Source organism: Malaclemys terrapin, chromosome 1 (assembly GCF_027887155.1).
Source record: "Malaclemys terrapin pileata isolate rMalTer1 chromosome 1, rMalTer1.hap1, whole genome shotgun sequence".
NCBI classification, from domain to species: Eukaryota; Metazoa; Chordata; order Testudines; family Emydidae; genus Malaclemys; species Malaclemys terrapin.
In genome coordinates this window covers 237041771-237061745 of record NC_071505.1, presented here as the reverse complement: position 1 = coordinate 237061745, position 19975 = coordinate 237041771, and the positions used below count along the sequence as shown (strand labels likewise).

Sequence of the window (19975 nt, the reverse complement as noted above, 5' to 3'; positions counted from 1 at the left end):
GCAATTTGCAATAATTCAGGCTGTCACAGCTACAAAGACAAAATGCCCTAAATTATTTCCAGCTCTGCATATAGACACACTCTTGATTTTTCATTGATTGTTGATTGATAATCTTGCCAAAGGCAATTTCCTCTTATTGTTTGCAGTCAGGACTCTTGTGTGCTCTCACTAGGGCAGTTTATCTGTTTTATACTCCCCTCTAAAGAGTCTGATGGACCCAAGTGAACTCTTGAAGTGTAAAAATACTATGCAGATAATGGCCTATTCTTGCCGAATATTGATCATCTTTTGTCCTCAACTACCTACACAGCGGTAAGAACAAGTGACACTTCCCTATACTACCATCATCACAGGTCACCTCTTCCACAACGGTGTACTGAGACACTGAAACACATGCACGATTATGTGGCATTGGCCTTCAGTAAAATAAAATACTGCAGTACCAACAAAATTATTTTGAAAGCGTACTGGCAAGAGTAACAAGTCATACACTTTAAGCCCTGGATATCATTTGCTCTGTTAAGCCAAACATTGAGAGTTTGGTTTCTGGTAGTTTAAATTTCATCAATAGCTTAGCAGAAATTAGTGTCACATGGTCTTTCACCCTCTCCTCACAAAGAAACAGATCTCAAGTCTAGGGTTTTTTCAATTGCGTGTGGTAAACCTTTTTCCACAAGGGGATTGCAAGCCTTAATTTGATCCAAAATACAAGTAGGGGAAAGACTAATTGTTCCAACACAAAATTCTATTGTAGTTTATTTCTAACATTTTGGGGAAGAATAACTTAGAAAAGTTTCAATGCCTTTAAATTTTACAAACCAGCTGCACTTTTTGAAGGTGAAAGATTAACCATGATTTGATATGCCAATAACTAGCTCTATTAACCCTAAACTTTAACACAGGAGAGCCAAAGACATTAAAAAAAAAAAAAAAAAGGAACATAATACCTTCAACGTCTACATAAATGGTTCGTGAAACATTATGTTGTATTCCCATATAAGTATATGTTGTCTTGCACGTGTAGTTTCCTTTGTCATGCATAGTTACATTATTAATCATAAGATAGATATCACCCAGTGAAGAAAGAAATCTGTTGTCCTGCAGTAATCCAGGCTTACATTCCTAAATAAAGCAAAAATAGCTGTTATTTGGGAGTACTAATAAAATATTGATTATTAAAGCATTTTCCCCCCCCAAAAAAAAGTTATTTCAACCATGTAAAATACAGCTTCCTGCCCAAGGTGTAGATACACCTCTACCTCGATATAACGCTGTCCTCGGGAGCCAAAAAAATCTTATCGCGTTATATCGAACTTGCTTTGATCCACCGGAGTGTGCAGCCTCCCCTCTCCCCCCTCCAGAGCACTGCTTTACCGTGTTATATCGTGGTAGAGGTGTACTGCCAAATATTCTCTGAATATGGCAAGGTAGTTGTCAAGTTTAATATGAATGTACAGAGCTTTGGTACTGAAACACTGACAATACATCATTCTATTTTAAGAGACGCTTTCAAGACCAAAAGTGAAATGTTTTGTTATAGGATTTGTTGTTTTTTTTTAAATAAAATGGGAGTCATATTCAAAAAGTCATCTTGAATTGAAAAGTCAAAACATTTCATTCTGAAAAAGTCAAAAGGCAGCTTTTTTTTTCCAGCTGACACAATTCAGTGAATTCAACACAAATTTGTGAAATGTTTCAGTTGACCCATGCATTTTTCAAAAAAAATGTTAGTCCAAAAATGTTTAGCCAGCTCTAGTTAGGACATCTATCCAGATATTTAACCTTTACAGCATATATTGGTGCGGTTTCTTAGCTGACTGGCATTGGCATTTAACTATCCTGCAGGAGCTAAGTGCTTTCTTCCTACACTAAGAGATCACAAGTAGAACTAATTTCTTCTTCATGGCAGTGAATAACGAGGCCCTTGAATTAATGGATTTTATTTTTTGTTTTTATTTTGGAAGAGATTATGTTTTCAAGCATCTAAACAGATTTTTCATTATGTTTTCTTCCAATTAAAATACTGTTTTAGAAGTTTTCCAATGAAACTTCCAAGAACAGTTTCCCATGATACTCTAGGGAAATAGGTAAGAGGGAGAATTAGTCAAGGGGCACATTGCATGGCTGAACCATCATTTTGGTCTTGATATTAAAACATACTGTGTATTATTTAAGTGATGGATTACTTTAATTTCCCACAGAGTGCAGCAAGAAGGCGTTTCTACAAGTATTAATTTAAACCCCAATTTTTAAAGCAGAGTAGGTATCCCCCCCGACCTAATCACAGTGCATGCAGAAAGATGCAATTTCTCCATTAACTAGACCCCCCAAAACCACTTACAACTTTGAAGATCAACAATTTGAATTGTATCTAAAAGCGCATAGAAAGTCAGTGCAGTGTATGAAGCCCCAATATAGCATGCTCCTTAACGCCAACCCCAGCAAATAAGTGGACTACCACATTGTGACAGCTGTATCTTTTAGTTGATTTTCAAGAGTAAATCTCTTGTACAGTGTGTTATTGGTGACAAATGCATAGATCACTGGTGACTTATATCGGAGTTGTATGTCACCGCAATCATTGTGCTAATATGCATATGAAAAAAAGTTTGGCCACTAATGTCTAAAACGACAAAAGCACTCCTAAAACTGTATGCTCACCTATCATCAATGAGGCTGAATCCCTACTCCCCATCCCTCCAACATTTATACAGGAAGATGCCACTTCTCTAGATGCTTTCCCCAGGAAATCATCATCACCTCCATCTTTCCTAGATTGAGTGTCAGCCAGTTTGCGCTCATCCTAGGCCCTAGGCTCCATCAGACTCACAAGCATTCGTTCCCCCAGCCAGACAGAGGACCACCTCTAACAGGGCTTCTGGGTTTTGACCTTTACACAGAAGGCCAGCTGTTTCCCTAGATAATTTAGCTTGCTTTGGACCAGAATCTACACCCTTTCAGGTCCGTGTGGCCTAAAATGTCAGATACTTTCCTTGCATCTGAAGAAGTGAGGTTCTGACCCACGATAGCTTATGCTCCCAGTACTTCTGTTAGTCTCAAAGGTGCCACAGGACCCTCTGTTGCTTTTTACAGATTCAGACTAACACGGCTACCCCTCTGATACTAGATACTTTCCTGTTACTGGAACAGAAGATTTAACAGCTTTGATGAGCTTTATTTTCTTTGAAGCTGAAGCTGCACTAGCAATGTAAAAGTGCCAGATAATTTATTTAATCTTTAGTCGACAAAGCATGTCCAACAGGTTTTTAAGAATTGTAAGCTCCAAGAGAAAAGTGATCCAATTGAATGATTAAAAGTGTAATGTGTTCATCTACTTCATATTTTTAACCAATTACACATCAAAGTAACATAGCAAAATCACACTCACATTTTTGATGCCGAAATATTATGGACCATCTTACAATTTAAGTATAGATCAGAATCTTTTAGAATATGCTTTGGAAAAATAGAGGGGTTGTTTTATTTAAAATGTAAATGTAAGCACATTCTTATTATGTTTCCTATAATTTCCAATAGATTTGGAAAGTTAGGTAGCTATTCACATTACACAGAAAAAAAAATCTTGTCTTTTTTTCCTCTCTCATTACCATGCACAGTTAGCTTACTAGAAGCATTAAATTATATGATAGGGAATGTTACAGTAAAAATACATATACACAGTACCTTATACCACTGTATTTCAGGTGCAGTATTATTTTCATCATAAAAATATTCCAGATCAGGACATGTAATCTTTCCACCAATTGACATAAACACTTTTTGTTTATACATAGTTTCTCCATTAAAACATAAGCCATCATTGTTCTTGAAAACATTTAGCTGTAGATATTCTTTGTCAGAGCTGTTAGAATTCCTGTAATGAGAACACAACAAATCGGACCATTACTAGTACTTCCCATGTCCACAATAATGCAAGTCAGGCTCTGGATCCCTGACTGGTACAGAATGAATTTTAGGCTTTATTTCCGATATATAAAATCCTAATGTAGGCAGAGCCCTACGAACAAAACTGAGCTTCTGTCATCCTATGAAGTAAGGAGAAGTGGGATTTTTAAATCCCAAAGGAAGCTGAGAAGAATTGCTTTACTTTCTTCTTTGCTTCTACAGTCCTAGCTCTCTCATTTAGGATGAAAGATATTCCAATCATCATCATCATCATCATCTATCTGGCCTCTTAAAAAATCTGAAAATACCCTAAAGTATTTGGCAAAGCAGTCTGCATAATATGGTGCCTTGATTTTCAGTAAGTTGTATTTCTTTTACTCTTAAACCCATACTTTAAAATAGTGTTTAGCGAGACATGTAAAGCGACCATAGATAAGTATTATTTTTAAAACGGGACTGTGACTGGGCTAAATTCACCTCACCCCCACATTTCTCAGTCTCCGGATTAACTGAATCAAACCAAGAAAGTAAAACTGTTTTACTGTCTGTCAGAAACAGGACTATAAAATTAAATATGAAGTGACTCATTAACTCCAACAGAGTTAAAAAGCATACTTACAAATTTACACTTCCAAAAAAATTCAATTAGTTAATAGTTCTAAAGCACTTCGATGAAAAACCATTATACAAGCATAAAGTATAATTTTAAGCCAAGTTCTACTAGCATGAAAGAAACTCAGATATATTAGTATAGTATCAAAAACAGAGCTGAAAAGCTGTCTAGCTGTTTCCATACAAATATGTAAAAGAAAAGTCTTTACACACTAGATTAACACCAAAAATACATTTTTGTACTTCATGTGTCATCATTTTTCCCTTTTGTAGAACAATTTTGCATGTAAAAACATTTCTAAAAATACAGGCCCTTACCTTATGTTACATTCATAAAGTCCTGAATCTTCTAAAGTTGCAGGAATAAACCAAAGCAAGTCATCTTGCTGATGGATTCTGGAATGTGTCTCTGTAGTTATTGGTGTATCACTACCATTTCTATACCAAGTCAGATTGTAGTCAGAGTGAAGTGGTTGAATTTTAGCTATTTGACAACTGATAGCAATAGGCTCTCCTACAAGTACGTAGTGACTAGACAGCTTGCTTTGTTCTGAAAAAAAAAATCATAATAATTAGAAATTATCAAAATTGTTTGCTTTTTTTTGGTTAATTTTTCCTTAATTTTACTGGCAGAGGTAACTTAAATTATTCAGTTACAAAGATACAAGACTGATGAGTTATTGTTCAATAACAATTTATATTATTGTTTGCATTTGTTTAGCATCTTCCATTTGAGGACTTCAAAACTTTCATAAGCTTTAAGTCACACAATACCCTTTAAAATAGGTGGTCATACAAGAGCTATATTTAACTCCAGTAGCCTCAATATAAAGAGCAGTATATAAAGATGTCAAATTAATTGAACTTCATGATCTTCAGGATGTAATTTTCCTGTTCTTTCTATTTAAAGACAAGCAGTGAATTTTAGTACTCATACAAGATACTAGATTGGCAATGTAAAAATTGTCACAATAAGTGCAGTACAGGCTAGGAGCAGTGCAAGTTTCCCCCACAGTGCTCTGAACAATGTGACTCAATTCTGACCTGGTGGACCAAATCCAGGCTGGAGAGGGCATTTCAGAGGTGGTTTCTGGCACTGGAGAACATGATAGGCAAGAAACTTGATAAAGATCTGAATCTGCAGCATGTAACATGACCAGATGAGGTCAGTAACAAGTCAACAGTTCAGACCAAGTAGTCTTCGGTTTTAGCACATATATCCTGTGACCAATCCTGCAAGTTGCCATGTCTCCCCCATACTTCCAGATTTTCATTTAATATGGCAAACATTGTTTGAGCATTACACTATATGACATGCTAAGCATAAGCAGGACTTCACGAATTATTACTGTGTAACAAGTAAGGCAAGGCATGTACACTTGCAAGAAGTCCATAAACAAAAAGATAGGGACTGCAAACATTCAGACCTCAACGGAAGATAGAATAACACAGATCTGCATACCTTATGACAGAAATCTGCATACCTAACGTTTTTAAGAGGTCAGTTTAACCACAGCCATATAAACAGAGCAGGTCAGTTGGCCACAGAACCGATTTCACATTTTGTCTTACTTTTGTAACACTGAGTGTCCAAAATACTTGATAAAAATTGAGCCTTACTGAAAAGCTTCTAAATCCATGATATACTGAATCCTATACAAATCCAGAGTTGAATTTTTAAAGAGGAAACCCACATCCATATTTTACTGCACAGAACCTTAAAATTAAAAATTTTCCACTTACCAGTTTAGTCCTCCTTTCTCTCCCACCCCCACCCCGTCTATGCCATTTGCCAAATAATTTAAAATATAATTGCTAGTTTTCAATGGAGTACAAATCAATTTGGATCTGTTCAAGACTGCTCTTGTTAAGAGGGGAGAGGAATGTCATTGCTCTGTGCAATCCTAATTTCTATTAAGGGACTTAAATCTAAAGAATTTTAAGTCAGTACACAAGTAAACTGGGAGTTACATACACAATTTCAGGACCAGACTAACATTATGCCCTCTAAGGCTGCCAGTTGCTTAGCTCTGAAGGCAGCGCCACCACCAGCAGCAGCACAGATGTAAGGGTAGCAGTACTGCAACTCCCTCTACAATAACCTTGCAACCCTCACCCCCCACACACAACTCCTTTTGGGGGTCAGGACCCTACAATTACAACACTGTGAAATTTCAGATTTAAATAGCTGAAATCATGAAATTTATTATTTTTAAAATCCTATGACTGTGAAATTGACCAAAATGGACCGTGAATTTGGTAGGGCCCTACCAACAGGGAAATGCACTTGAACCTTAAATACGTTACAGTTTACTTAGGATTGAAAAGATCTTTTTAAGTTATTTATCTATAGCTTTCCTGAAATACCTAGAGAAGGGGTGGTCAAACTGTGGCTCACAAGCCATATGCGGCTACCCGTTAAAGTGTAGCTCACAGAGCGCCCCGCCCCACCATGCACCCCTGACTCCATTCTCCACCTACCAGACAGGGGATGGGGACCTTGTGACCTCTGCCTTACAGCAGAGTGGTGAGGCAGGGACTTCTACCCAGCGGGGAGGGGGAGTCTCGGGGTTTCTGCCCCTTGAGGCATGCCTGCCAAGGCTTGGGGCTTCAGCAGGAGTGGGGCTGAAGCCCCGAGCCCCAGCAGGTGCGCCCCGGCTCTCGAACTTCTGAAGGTTGTCGAATGCGGCTAGGAGGGTCAGTAAGTTTGGCCGCTTCTGGCCTAGAACCAGAACACTCGTCATTAGGGCACCTTGTACAACATGTAACCACCTTAGCAATAAAGACACAAAAAGTAAGATCTTGTCACTGCCTTATACTATCATGAATTTAGAATGTCATAGACAGAAGAAATAGTTAGTAAAGCCACTGACTTATATCCTCACTGCCAATTCTGAATTTCAGTTAATTGTTTGCAAAAACAGTTTGTTTTTCAGTAATAAAAGTATACTTTTTCCCCCCCCCCACTTATTTTACTGAGATACTGTGCGTACTTGACTTCGCATATTATCGCCTTCTGGAATTTTTGAGTGTTTTGGATAAATACATTTGAATTCATAAGCACGAGAATGTTATTGGCGGAGACTATGAACAAAGTCATATAATCTCTCAGAAAGATAGATGAGCCTTGCTATTCACTAAGCATAACAGTTCTACTCACTGGGATATTATAGATGCTATAAACAGACAAAGAAAACTCTCTTCAGTAACACAGTTCATTCTCCACTCTGTTACAGAGAGATGCTAAACAGAATTTCTATCCTATAGAGTCCTTACAACTCCATGGCAAATGAAAGACATTTTTCACTGTGACAGAAGTTAAGGAGAGTTGTGACTTCCAAGTGAATATGGGGATAAGATTAGAAATTCAGGCTTCAACCCTGCAATCCTAAACCCAAAAAGCAAGATTCTACCTATGACTGGAGCCAGAAATTGCCCGCTAATAGGTGCGCAGCTATCACTGTCCAGGACATTCTGAGTAAGCTCAAAAGCTCTATCACAGGGGTTCTCAAACTGGGGGTCGGTACCCCTCAGGGGGTGGTGAGGTTATTACATGGGGGGGGTCGCAAGGTTATTACATAGGGGGTCATGAGCTGTCAGCCCCCACCCTAGACCTCGCTTTGCATCCAGCTTTTATAATGGTGTTAAATATATTAAAAAGTGTTTTTAATTTATAAGGCACGTCACACTCAGAGGCTTGCTATGTGAAAGGGATCACCAGTACAAAAGTTTGAGAATCACTGCACTATCACCTATATGGATGATATCTACCACTGGTGTGCTGAGATATTACACACCTCAGGTATGCAGACGCTAGATCGTAAACAATGCTGTTATAAAAAGGCCATTTTAATTCTAGAACTAAGTACTTTTAAGAAAGATTAAGATACCTATTTTTAAAGTTTCCCTCTATATTTGTACAGTTTACATTTTGATACATTTACAAGTCTGTCAGGCCACACATCATGCAGTCATCATCATCTCTGGTACAATGACACCCTAGAAAGGGCAACCAATCAATACACCCACACCTCTGGCATGGCAGAGTGCAAGACAGCCTTCTCTGTTGTGCTATTACTTAACTCATGTATATACTGAAAATAACTCATTTTAGAAATAATTTAATTATTAATAAACAAGTTTGACTTACCAGCATTGAATGAAGAAACAAAAGGAATTATACAGCAAATGAACCACAATGAAGATATCATGTTTTGCTGCAGAGAAAACAAGATATTTCATTAACATGCTAAAAGTGTTCAAAGTGCACCATAAATTTTATTCTGTACTATACCCACTGTACTCACTGATCCTAGAATAAATGTAAAGGCACTAAGAGTATTCATCCCTTTGGGGAGGAGAAGTGAGTGTGCTGACCTAGCATCTTCCTCTGAAAGCTTTAAATCATAGCATTAACTGGTCCACACACAGGGGTGGTTTACATGTTTTACCCACGTACCTCTATCACTAAGGGGTGCGATTTATCTGACCGTTATACTAGTGAAAGCCCAAGCGTAGACACAGTTATACTGGTATAAAGCTGTCTTATACCAGGATACCTCATTTCAGTTCCTTTTTATAAGAGTATAACTGCTTCTACCGTAGGGCTTTTTTGGTCTTTTAACTATGCCAGTGTAGTTCAAGTGGCAGAACTGTTAAGTGTGGACAAGTCTATAATTTTCTGTTGGAGGATAACTCCAGTGCAAATCTGAGATGAAGGAGCTTGTTGCTACATTTGCATCTCATTAAGTACTCAGGACTATCTAGTCAGGAAGTGGCAGACAAGTTATTTTAAGGACTAATCTTGTCTGGGTTCTGGTTGTGTAACTTTGCATGTCTGGATTTCCAAAGGAAAGATAGGTAGACATTCACCTTTCAGTGTTGCAGGTTTCTATTAGCAACCTGGCATGTTCTACGCCTTTTTTGCATGTCCAGTCTCATCGGCAATCTTCAAAGCTTTCTGGTTATTGCCAGTCTTGTAATTAGTTATGCAATCCTTATATGGAAGCTGATTTTAAAATTATGTAATTTTGTTATAAAGCGTATGGGGGTATTTTACAGGGTAGATAAAAGAAATAAACAAGTAGCAAAGGATTCATATATGAAAAAGCAGAGCTCCAGACATACTTAGAATATACTAAACACGTTGTCAATTAAAACTTCAAACAGCTCATATATAAAGTTCTACAGTGCATTGGGAAGAATTAGCTACTCTTAACACGCATTGACCAGTTAAATGCTGGTGAAGATGAATACTCCAGTTTGCGCATGCATTAGTGTGTATAACCAAGCTCAGCGAATAGAAGGAGCTTCCTCTATAAGTTTCTCTGACAAAAAACAATGCTGACCAGCAGATCCCACAGCTCCGAAGGCCTGAATCTTCCTCTCTAAAACTTCCTATTTTTCCCCCAACTCACAAGCCTGCTTTCTCTAGAATTAGTCTTCACCTCAAAGCACATCAAGCCCCCTCCCAACGCATCTGCTGTTAACCAGCTTCCAAGTGCCTTGCGCCTTCCCATTATGACAACCTCCTCCGTTCCAAGTAATAAGGAAATATTGCATCATTTTAGCTAAATTAATCACACATTTATTTTAATGTAATTGCCTCCCTAACCATTCTGTTTTTGTCAGAGGGAAACACACAACAGCACTATGTGATCTGCCAGTTTTCCACTGATCACAGTTTGGGAGTCTCTGATCTAGACTACTGCAGATGGTTTGCCTAGGTCACTGTAGAAGAAGAAGCAGAATTCACCCACCCCCAAGTTCACTCTCTGTTCAGCTAGGGAAGTTTCATGTTTATTTTTGGACTCCACAGTATTTTTTTTTAAAGAAATGTTTTGTGAAATCTTAATATGTAATCAAAACCAAACAGCCAACTGCTGGATCTGAGGTTTTCTAGTGACAGTCACACAAATAAGTTTTGGGAGGAAAATAAAAATTTCTGAGCAATGGGAGATAATGAATAGATTCTGAAGGTAGAACAAGAAGAAATTGGTTTAATCTGCAGCAAGGGAGATTGAGGTTAGATATGACGAAAAACTTTCTAACTAGAAGGACAGTTAACCACTGGAATAGGCTTAGACCCTAACCCTAACCTTAACCTGTCTGGAATCCTCCCATCATTGGAGGTTTTTAAGAACAGGTTAAACACTTGTCAGGGATAGTCTACCTGACCCTGCCTCAGTGCAGAGTGCTGGACTTGATGACCTCTCGAGATTTCTTCCAGCCCTGCATTTCTATGATTCTAGGCATGGCCAGCTCCAGACACCAGCCTTCCAAGCAGGTGCTTGGGGCGGTAATCTGCAAGGGGCGGCAGTCCATGTGTTTTTGCCCCCAAGCAGTGCACCGAATTGCCACCGCGGACGGCGGGGGCAGTCCGTGCGCCAGTAAGGTGGCACACGGACTGCCCCCGCCATCCGCGGCGGCAATTCGGCGCACTGCTTGGGGCAGCAAAAACAGTAGAGCCAGCCCTGATTCTAAGATTAATTCAAGAGAACTTGAGGGCTCTATTACAGAATTTAACAACTTCAAAAGGAGGATGCATTTGGGATTTGTTGCTTGAGAAAGTATTCATACCTGAGTCTTTATTTAGCTGTCTTCTATGTATTTTTCCTGACATATGCCAAGGGGGTGGTCACCATCCTTGAAATTTAGGTTTATCTGAAAAGAGAAACATAAATCTTACAAAAGTGTCAAATGGATTATGCAAACAAGAGCATAACAAATTTCCAAAGGCAAGGAAATATCTTCAGTACTATAGAGCAAGATACTCGGGAGGGTGGGGGGGAGGGAAATCTGAAAATCAGCGGATCCATAAACCTGTGGGTAAAACTGGACCAGGTGTTCATGTATAGACCTCGAAGAACGCCATCTCTACCACCACATTCTTCATTTTTAAATATGACTACTGAGATACAATTTAGCAAAAAAGGTGGCATTATACAAGTGTCAGAGTTAATGCCAACCAAAAGCAGGAAGGGGAGGGGAAAAAACAGATAAAGAATCTGACTGTGAAAGCATACTGTCTGAGAAAGCCACCCCCCCCCCCAAGATGATGATGAACTAGACAATCCAGTGGGATCTATATACAAAAATTGCACCGGGTTAACTTGACATATTTAAATCAAGACAGGATGTCTTCCTGAAAGACATGCTATAGCTCAAGCAGAAATTAGGGGCTTGATGTAGAAGTTATTGGGCAAGATTCTTTGTCTTATGTTTTGCAGGAGGTCAAATGAGATGATAGTTGTTCCTTATGGTCTTAATCTATGAAAATAATTTAGCTCAGTTACCAAATTAAGCTAGATCAATATAAACCAGGAGCAAACTGATTTAAGTTTGTTCACATAGGGGTTTGCACAAGCTTAACAAAAATCAGTTTTAAAGTGATTTTATTTATACTCGTGCAGTTTGTGTGTTTAGACAAGCCCTTAGCACTTTAAGCTTTCACACCTAGATACACCTCTACCCCAATATAACACGACCCGATATAACACAAATTCGGATATAACGCGGTAAAGCATTGCTTGCAATCAGCCAGCAATGTTACTACTAAGGAAGTATCAGTTTCCTCCATTCACTTCAACAAGTTGTTAATTTAAATGCCAGACTTGCTGAAATATGATGGCTAGATCCAGTCACAGTAGGATAAGCTGCATTTCTGATACAGTGAACAATGCAACACTGCAGAAATGTATTTTTACAATGAAATCAGCTAATTCTGTTTGTGACTATAACAGATAGAGGGAAAATAACTTTCTTGAAGTTCAAAGTGCTGCAGATGCTGCTGGGATCAGGAAGAGAAGCTTAGAAGGTTTAGAAGATCCAGGAAGGAGGAAGGAAATCCCTAGTTCCTGCAGCTCCCACACTCCTGCAACAGCTCACAGTGCTTAGAGATCTTAAATTCAATTAAATGACCCAATGTATATGACTAAACAAGATTATATTCTGCTGTAATTATAAGAGCACAACACAAAAAGTACTAGAAATAGCATTCCACAAAAACAGCAAGATCTAGATATGCCAATAACTCCATGTTTCTTCAGATACCTAATCTGATTGCACTAAAGATCTTCCGTCTAAACCTTGTTCTATTACAGAGCTCGGCAACCTTTGGCACGTGGCTCGCCAGGGTAAGCACCCTGGCGGACCAGGCTGTTTACCTGCCGTGTCCGCAGGTTCAGCCAATCGCAGCTCCCACTGGCTGCGGTTCGCCATCCCAGGCCAATGGGGGCTGCAGAAAGCAGCACGGGCCAAAGGATGTGCTGGCGCCGCTTCCCACCGCCCCCATTGGCCTGGAGCAGCAACCGCGGCCAGTGGGAGCCGCGATCGGCTGAACCTGTGGACGCGGCAGGTAAACAAACTGGCCTGGCCCACCAGGGTGCTTACCCTGGCGAGCCGCATGCCAAAGGTTGCCGACCCCTGTTCTATTAGGTGGCTCAATAGCAACAATAACTTTATTAATATTTGAGTTTATCACAGGAGCATATTGTGGTGTAAACATTGGCCTCAGGCTTCAGCCCAAGTCCGAACATCTACACTGCAATTAAATAGCTCCTTAGCCCGAGTCAGCTGGCACAGGCCAGCCAGCGGGGTTTTAATTGCAGTGTAGACATACCCTTAGTAGTTGAGCAAGGGCCCCCACTCTCAGGGTTCCAGCTCCCTAACTGTTGCCTTTATTGGGTGGAGACCTGCATCTCTCCTCTTCCTGACCACGGATTTCCAGGCTGAAGAAGAGTTCCCTAGCTTCACTGAGTTATTTCCAACAAAAGATAGTATGCCTAAACAGGTGTGCTTGCTTTCTCTTTAGAAACTGTTAATAGTGCGATGCCACAGTTACAAGTTACCACACAGCACTTTCTAAGCAGGCATATTTATTCTTAGGGCATAAGCACTACAGAGAAAATGTGTTAAAAACAATAAAAGAATCTGCACATATGCTAATAAGCTTACCAGAAATCACCCCAACTGTCTTCAATATGAGCTCTGGCACACACCCCCCACAGAGGAGTCTCTCTTGTGGTCACAAGTTCAAAACAGCCTTAGCTGAGAACTAGCACCTGCATGAAAAGTTCAGTCCCTCCTTTCTATAGTTTGGAGGTCTTTGAACTGGAGTTTTCAGGAGCAGATAATCTGTAGACAATCGGTTTCTCTTCCATGTAGCCAATAGAGATGATGCTTGTTTATGTTTATATAGAAATGTAAGTAGGCCCAAAAATCTATTTCTTAAAAGTAGCCTTGACAATAGTCAAGCAAGGCCTGGGAAAATAAGGAGTAAAGTGAAGTGAGACAATTTGGAGGCAAGCTAAAGATAAGTTAGGACATAGCCAAACATGTAAACAAGTTTTAGTCCTAGCTGGTTTTTTACAAGTGTTTTAAATAAAATGTTAATATTTTGGAAAATGCTATCTATATTGATAGTTATTTCTATGGCATTTGTGAGATGTTATTTAGGATGACATTTAGTGTTGAAAAGCCAGTGAGAAAGTAGAAAATATGTAATTATGGTAGCGGAAATACAGATATGGTAAAAGGTGGATTTAATGCTAATTAATTAAGGGGGGGGGGGAGTTATTTCATTATAAAAAGAGAAATACGCTGATTCCAGATTAGGTGCACCCATCCACCATCAAGATACCATTAGAGAAAAGATTATACCTGTTCTCATTTAGGAAGCGATTACCCCTAAAAGCATCAGTTCATCTTAAAATGGGAGTATCAATGCAACATATGGTTATATTGCAATGCTTTTTTATTTCATATACAAGTCGGTTAAGCAAAGTTTTTAATTTGATCACTCATGGCATCATTCACATTCCTCCAGTAAAATTACATTAAATTATCTCTAATCATCCTGGAGGCTCGAACCTTAAAAAATTCAGTTTGGTTTTATTCCTTATTTTTAAAATATTAATTGGGAACATATAAATCTAAGATTACAATTAGTGCCAAAACCTAGGACTGTGAAGTTTATGACTGAGTGATTTGGGGGTTCATTGGGAAGTGGGAAAGTCAGGAAGACTTTAAAGAGCAGTTCTTGCTTCTCACTTCACTTAGAATCCTTAAGTTTTGTAACACAGTTGCAAGATTGTTTTGAAATAGACTGTGGAATTGTTTTAGTCTCTTGTGAGCAACTGCAGTTAAAATATTTTTAGTGTTATACAAAAGAACTAACTGATTTTGAAATATATGATTTGATTTTTGGTGGTATTAAAAGTTATAGAAACCCCGTACTGGCTCAAGGACATAGATGCGAGACCACCCAAGAACAGCCAGATACCGACAAGCAGTTAAACTTGGGTCTTGCATCCCCCACAAATTTAAATAGGCTGTAGGGACTGGCCAGAGAGATGGAAGTCTCAGAGAAAAACTAAGGCTGGTGACAGCACATTAGCCTTTGATTCTGGTACCAAACAGGGGGACAGGGTTGACCGCGTTTCCTACCCCCTTCTTAATTCTGGCTCACAGAGAAGCCAAAGACCCCGTTTAAGGTAATTTATCACTTATTTAAAAATCCAGCCCATAAACAGGCCAAAGACCTCCACAAGGGCATCTTATTCGGCTGCCAAAGAGGTATTTAGAAAGTTGACCATGTTTCTTCCTTCCACTTACATTTCCCAGAACTGAAGGGGTGTGTCGGAAGTGATCGTGCCTCTCTACCCCCACCTGTATTGATTCCAGTCTAGAAAAAAAGACTGAAGACTCTAAGAGGGGTATTTGAAAGATGATAGGTTACCATCATTAAGGCGCACAAACGGATGCTTAGGAAGTTGAAGCACTTTTTCCCTTCATCGGAAAAAAAATTTGATTCCAGTCCAGGGTAACTGAAGACCCTAAATAGGATACTGGGTGGGGATTGATCACCTACCCTTTGATTCTTAAAATAATCTAAAGGATCACTGGGAAACATCCAGTGATTATGCACCTTCCCTCTACCTGCATTGATTCCAAGCCAAAGAGAATCCAAAGATTCAAATAAGGATATTGGGGAAACTGAGTCAGGTTGCTGACATATGAACTTTAATGTTCCAAGAGTACATAACATTAAAGAAACCAGTTTTTACTCTAGTAAAATGTACTGAATGGGGAATGCCTCTTCAGGATCTAGTGGTACAAGAAACTCTAAAGGAAGAGTAAACAAATAATTTAAATGACTTTTTTAAGTCTTCTATTGCTGGTCATGGGGGAGGTATGGACACCATGGTAAACTTAGCAGACTGGCAAGATCCCTTTGGGTTTGTGTGTACTTTGTTTAAACAAAGGCTAATAATAGCAGAAAGTTAATAGCAAAGATTTAAAGAAAGCAGCAATGACTGTTTGTTGTTACTGTGGACTTCTTTAGAGATACAGTTTAGGCAAAAAGTAGAGCAACACGAGTTAGTTATAAGGGAGATTAAAAATATTACAAACCAGGCAGAGGACCTCAATGTTGGAGCATCTAATGAATTTGAATAGGATCGTGCCCAAGAGTTAGAGATTCCTAACACAGCCACACAGAGGGAGTTGGCTAAGCTTCGTGCTGTTTTACAGGAAGGGAGACAGATTTTTAGTACAGGCACTCCGGTTTTAGAAGATGATTGGATAGTTTTGGAAATGAAGGAAGATACTCAGTTGTTAGGGAAGATTTGTCAGAGATTAAACCTGACACTCTGATTTCCCAGGGAGATAAGCCAGACGAGGAACTGGGACAAAAGTAAAGTAGAGTGTTGACCAGGTCCACAACTCAAAGACTGAGAAATCAAATAGATTCTGACGCAGAGAGCAGCTCAAGTGAAGACAGTTTGGATTGTGATAAAACCTGTGATTTTGTTGCTGGAGCAACAGTGGTTTCTGTTCCAGATTTTAGAGCAGATTACCTTGTCCTTGATCCTGTGGGCTAAGTGTTAGCAACACCAAATGCTCCTTCCCTTCAAATTATGAGATTTTTTTTTAATACTGCTGAACAAAGCAACCTGCAATCTACTACTGTTTGTGAAACAGCAAGAGCACTACTAGATAGTTGGAATGGGAGTGGATTTTGTAACCCTTTGTATGCAGAATATGGTATAGCGCAAGTGTCTCATTTTCAAACCCCCAGCCTATCTTCCCCAGATAGGGTATTAAACAGTAATACCTCAAAAGCGGAAAGGGAAGATCCAGAGGGATCAAATGATGGACATTGTCCTGTGACAGTAGTGGATGTTAAAACATTGGCTTTGGTAGCTAAAAATGTTGATCTGTTTAAAAAGGGTGATCTAATTGCCCTGCACACTAGGAGAACTGTGAGTAATAGTCAAATGTTTCAGTCGGATAATAGGTATTGATTTAAGGTTTTACAAATGACGGGGAGCCTTCTTTATGGTATGCTCTCCCACCACATTTTCAGTCAGGAGCTAAGAATTTTGCTGAAATGCTGGATAAATTGGAAGAGAGTTTATATCCAGTACAGGCTGTGATTGCACAGTTCGCAAATATTAAAAGAAAGAGGTTTCCTCATGCCTATCATGAAAAGATAGCTGTAGCCTGGGATAGCACTAACATGCAAGGGGATGTTGGTTGTCCCGAATAAGTGGATTTGTTAATTAATAATGTTTTGCCTATTAAAAAGGAAGACGGTTTCCATGTGAACAAGGAATCAACACTGACCCAAATGTGTGAGCTGATGGCCAAAGCTGCTGAGATGGTCATTGAAGAGACTGTGCAGCCAACGAGGGGTAAAAACGGAAAGCTTCCTGTAGCTGCAGCAGGAGGTGAATGGGTTGAAGCACCCAGCCATGCTCCAGCAACCAAGCCTTGACCAATGGAGTGGAGGTTTGAGACTTCTCAGTCTCAGACAACAAAAAAAAGCCGCCAGTCAGCTCCAACATAGGCTCCTGCCAAGGTTTAAAAACCAGAAGCTTAGAGCACAGAAACTCTCTTATGAACCTAATCAGTCCTCTGGCCTGTTAAAACCCTAATCCTTCACTAAATCAAGATTCAAAAACTCCTAAGTCATTTTGGGGAGAAGATCAATGGAGCCTGTGGGCCCCTGCCCAATCTGATCCCTGAATCAATGAGATGAAACAGTAGCAGACATTCGCCATATGAATGTGGCCTTTGTAGCTCAAGTGAAGGAATTGAAGTGGTTACACAAGCAACTGGATCCTAATGAGGAAGAGTAATCAGAAACCCAGTAGCTTCCTCCTCTCTAATGGAATGGGATACCTGGTTTTCTGGCGCAGTTAACCAGGCCTGTGACTCCAGAAACTAAGTAAGGTGAGGGGGAGAGTATTCACACATTCACAACCACACCACCAGATTCCATCATGTCATATAATATCCTCCTTATATACAGACAGAGCAGGGAGACTAACTGTATCAGCTCTCATAAGAGGTCACAAGGTAATGTTCATTGTTGATATAGATGCAAATATATCTGTATTATATGACCCTCACCCAGTCATGTCACCGTTGGCAGGAAGAGGAGTCATATTTCTTGAAACCTTTATGAAAGAGCCTATCACACCCACTGATAGCCCGCATAGGAGTTTTATGCAGGACTCATGTGTTTGCTCTGGCAAAATTACCAAAACCACAAAGCCTGTTGGGAGCAGATTTTCTGACGAAGCAAAGGTTAATTTTAGATTTGACTAACAAGTTGATTTGTCAAACAGTGGTAAAGGATTTGGGGAAAGAACCCTTTGTGATTCCAGAATTACATGAGCCATGTCCCAAAGAGAGATGCATAGCTGGAAGATTACACTGTTTGGGTGTACAACTCCTTAACAGACTTTTTACCCTTTTGGCTTAGAAGTGGTTTTACCTCTACTGATGGCTCCATGATAAAATACCCTATTTTAGTATCTAATATGGTTGAGTTAGCCTTTTGTTTACAAAAGCCCCTTTTGATTAAAAAGGCTAAGGCTCACAGTAAAACTGATCCATGTGCCATCCAAAAACAGAAATCAGACTGGCTGGCTAAGTAAGGAGCAGCAGGAAAAGATCTGTCAGTGTGTAATCAATTATAGTAAAAGACATCCTTAATCAAGCACCTGTGGCCTCCTAAAAGGAAAGGGTTCAGGATGTTATTCCAAATCTAAGAGAATTCAATAAATTCTCTTAAATTTGAATAACATCCTGAACCTTGACATGGCTGGATCAGGTTTTCAGTCAGACTATTTAATAAATGTCTGGGTTAATGACTCAAGGAGTTGTAGGTGCAGGCTAGATTGGGAATAATGCTCTGCCTGAGAATTCACCTTACAAATCCTTTGAAGGAAATTTTGAAATAATTGATGGGATTGGAAGGTACACCAAAGATGTGAGCAGTGCCTACAGCTCTAAGAAGAGAGCTCATCCGTTTGGTTCAGGATTCCCCCATGGGAGGACATCAGGGAACTGAAAAGACCCTCCAACAGTTGTCCACTCTAGGATGGTGGCTCACTATGAGGGAAGATATTCATGAATATTGACAGTCTTGTCTTGTTTGTGCTCAAGATAATCCCACACCAGGAAAAAGAAATACTCTTTCAAGGTCACAAAGGCATGAGGTCCTTGTATACCTTACCAAACAAGGTTATAGGATCCCTGCCAATTACTCAGAAGGGGGAAAAAATTGTTTGTGATTGATTCCTTTTTAAAATTATTGGAAGCTTTCCCCAGGTAAACCAATACAGCACTAGTCTCGGCTAAAGTTCTGGTACTACAGGTGAAGCTTCCAAGGTGATCAATCAGGCCTCGCAGCACGATGGAGAGATACCCATTCCTGCTGATACAGTCTTTCTATACTGCAACTGGGAGGTGTGATTGCAGCATGTGTAAACATACCTGAACTAACTTTGATCTAGCTAGGTCTAAAGTGGCTCAAACTTTATGATGTTCCCAGGTTATGCTGCCACGGCTTCACTACTATTGTTATTTGAGCCACTTTTGACCTAGCTAGATCAGGGGTTCTCAAACTGGGGGTCGGGACCCCTCAGGGGGTCATGAGGTTATTACATGGGGGGGTTCGCAAGCTGTCAGCCTCCACCCCAAACCCCACTTTGCCTCCAGCATTTATAATGGTGTTAGATATATAAACAAGTGGTTTTAATTTATAAGGGGGGGGGGTCACACTCAGAGGCTTGCTATGTGAAAGAGGTCACCAGTACAAATGTTGCAGAACCACTGAGCTACAGGAAAGCTAGCTTAGGTATGTCTACACATCCTGCAATCACACCTACCAATTGCAATGCAGACATATCCAAAGATTTTGGCGTGATATGGTGGGCGTAGAATAGGAATGTGTGTCCCATCAATAGCCACAGTTGGGAACCCCATCTATGCAAAGCCATCAATAACCTCCTGTGCATTGCCAAACTTTAAGCCATGCAGTACCTCATTTTGGCATCAAGTGGGCAGAACTTGGGAGAGTATCCCTAACCTATTAAACTACTTGTATTCTTCTCAAGGAACAGCCATTACAAATAATTTACCCCAAAAATTATACAGCAGAGCA

The 19975-nt window shown here is 39.7% G+C and overlaps 1 protein-coding gene across 13 annotated transcripts in view; it reads right to left on the bottom strand.

Annotated features, from left to right (window-relative positions):
* Positions 1-19975, bottom strand: part of IL1R1 (interleukin 1 receptor type 1) — an 80512-nt gene that overhangs the window by 24282 nt on the left and 36255 nt on the right. For 12 of the 13 annotated variants that reach the window (XM_054010030.1, XM_054010039.1, XM_054010016.1 and 9 more), the window contains 5 exons: positions 11098-11181; positions 8669-8735; positions 4837-5068; positions 3685-3874; positions 948-1122 (listed from right to left, as the gene is read on the bottom strand). In XM_054010030.1, coding sequence (XP_053866005.1) covers positions 948-1122; positions 3685-3874; positions 4837-5068; positions 8669-8729 — 658 coding nt within the window. In that variant the 5' untranslated portion in view covers positions 8730-8735; positions 11098-11181. Of the gene's footprint in view, positions 1-947; positions 1123-3684; positions 3875-4836; positions 5069-8668; positions 8736-9390; positions 9527-11097; positions 11182-19975 lie in introns of all 13 variants that reach the window. The other variant, XM_054010007.1, reaches the window with a different exon arrangement.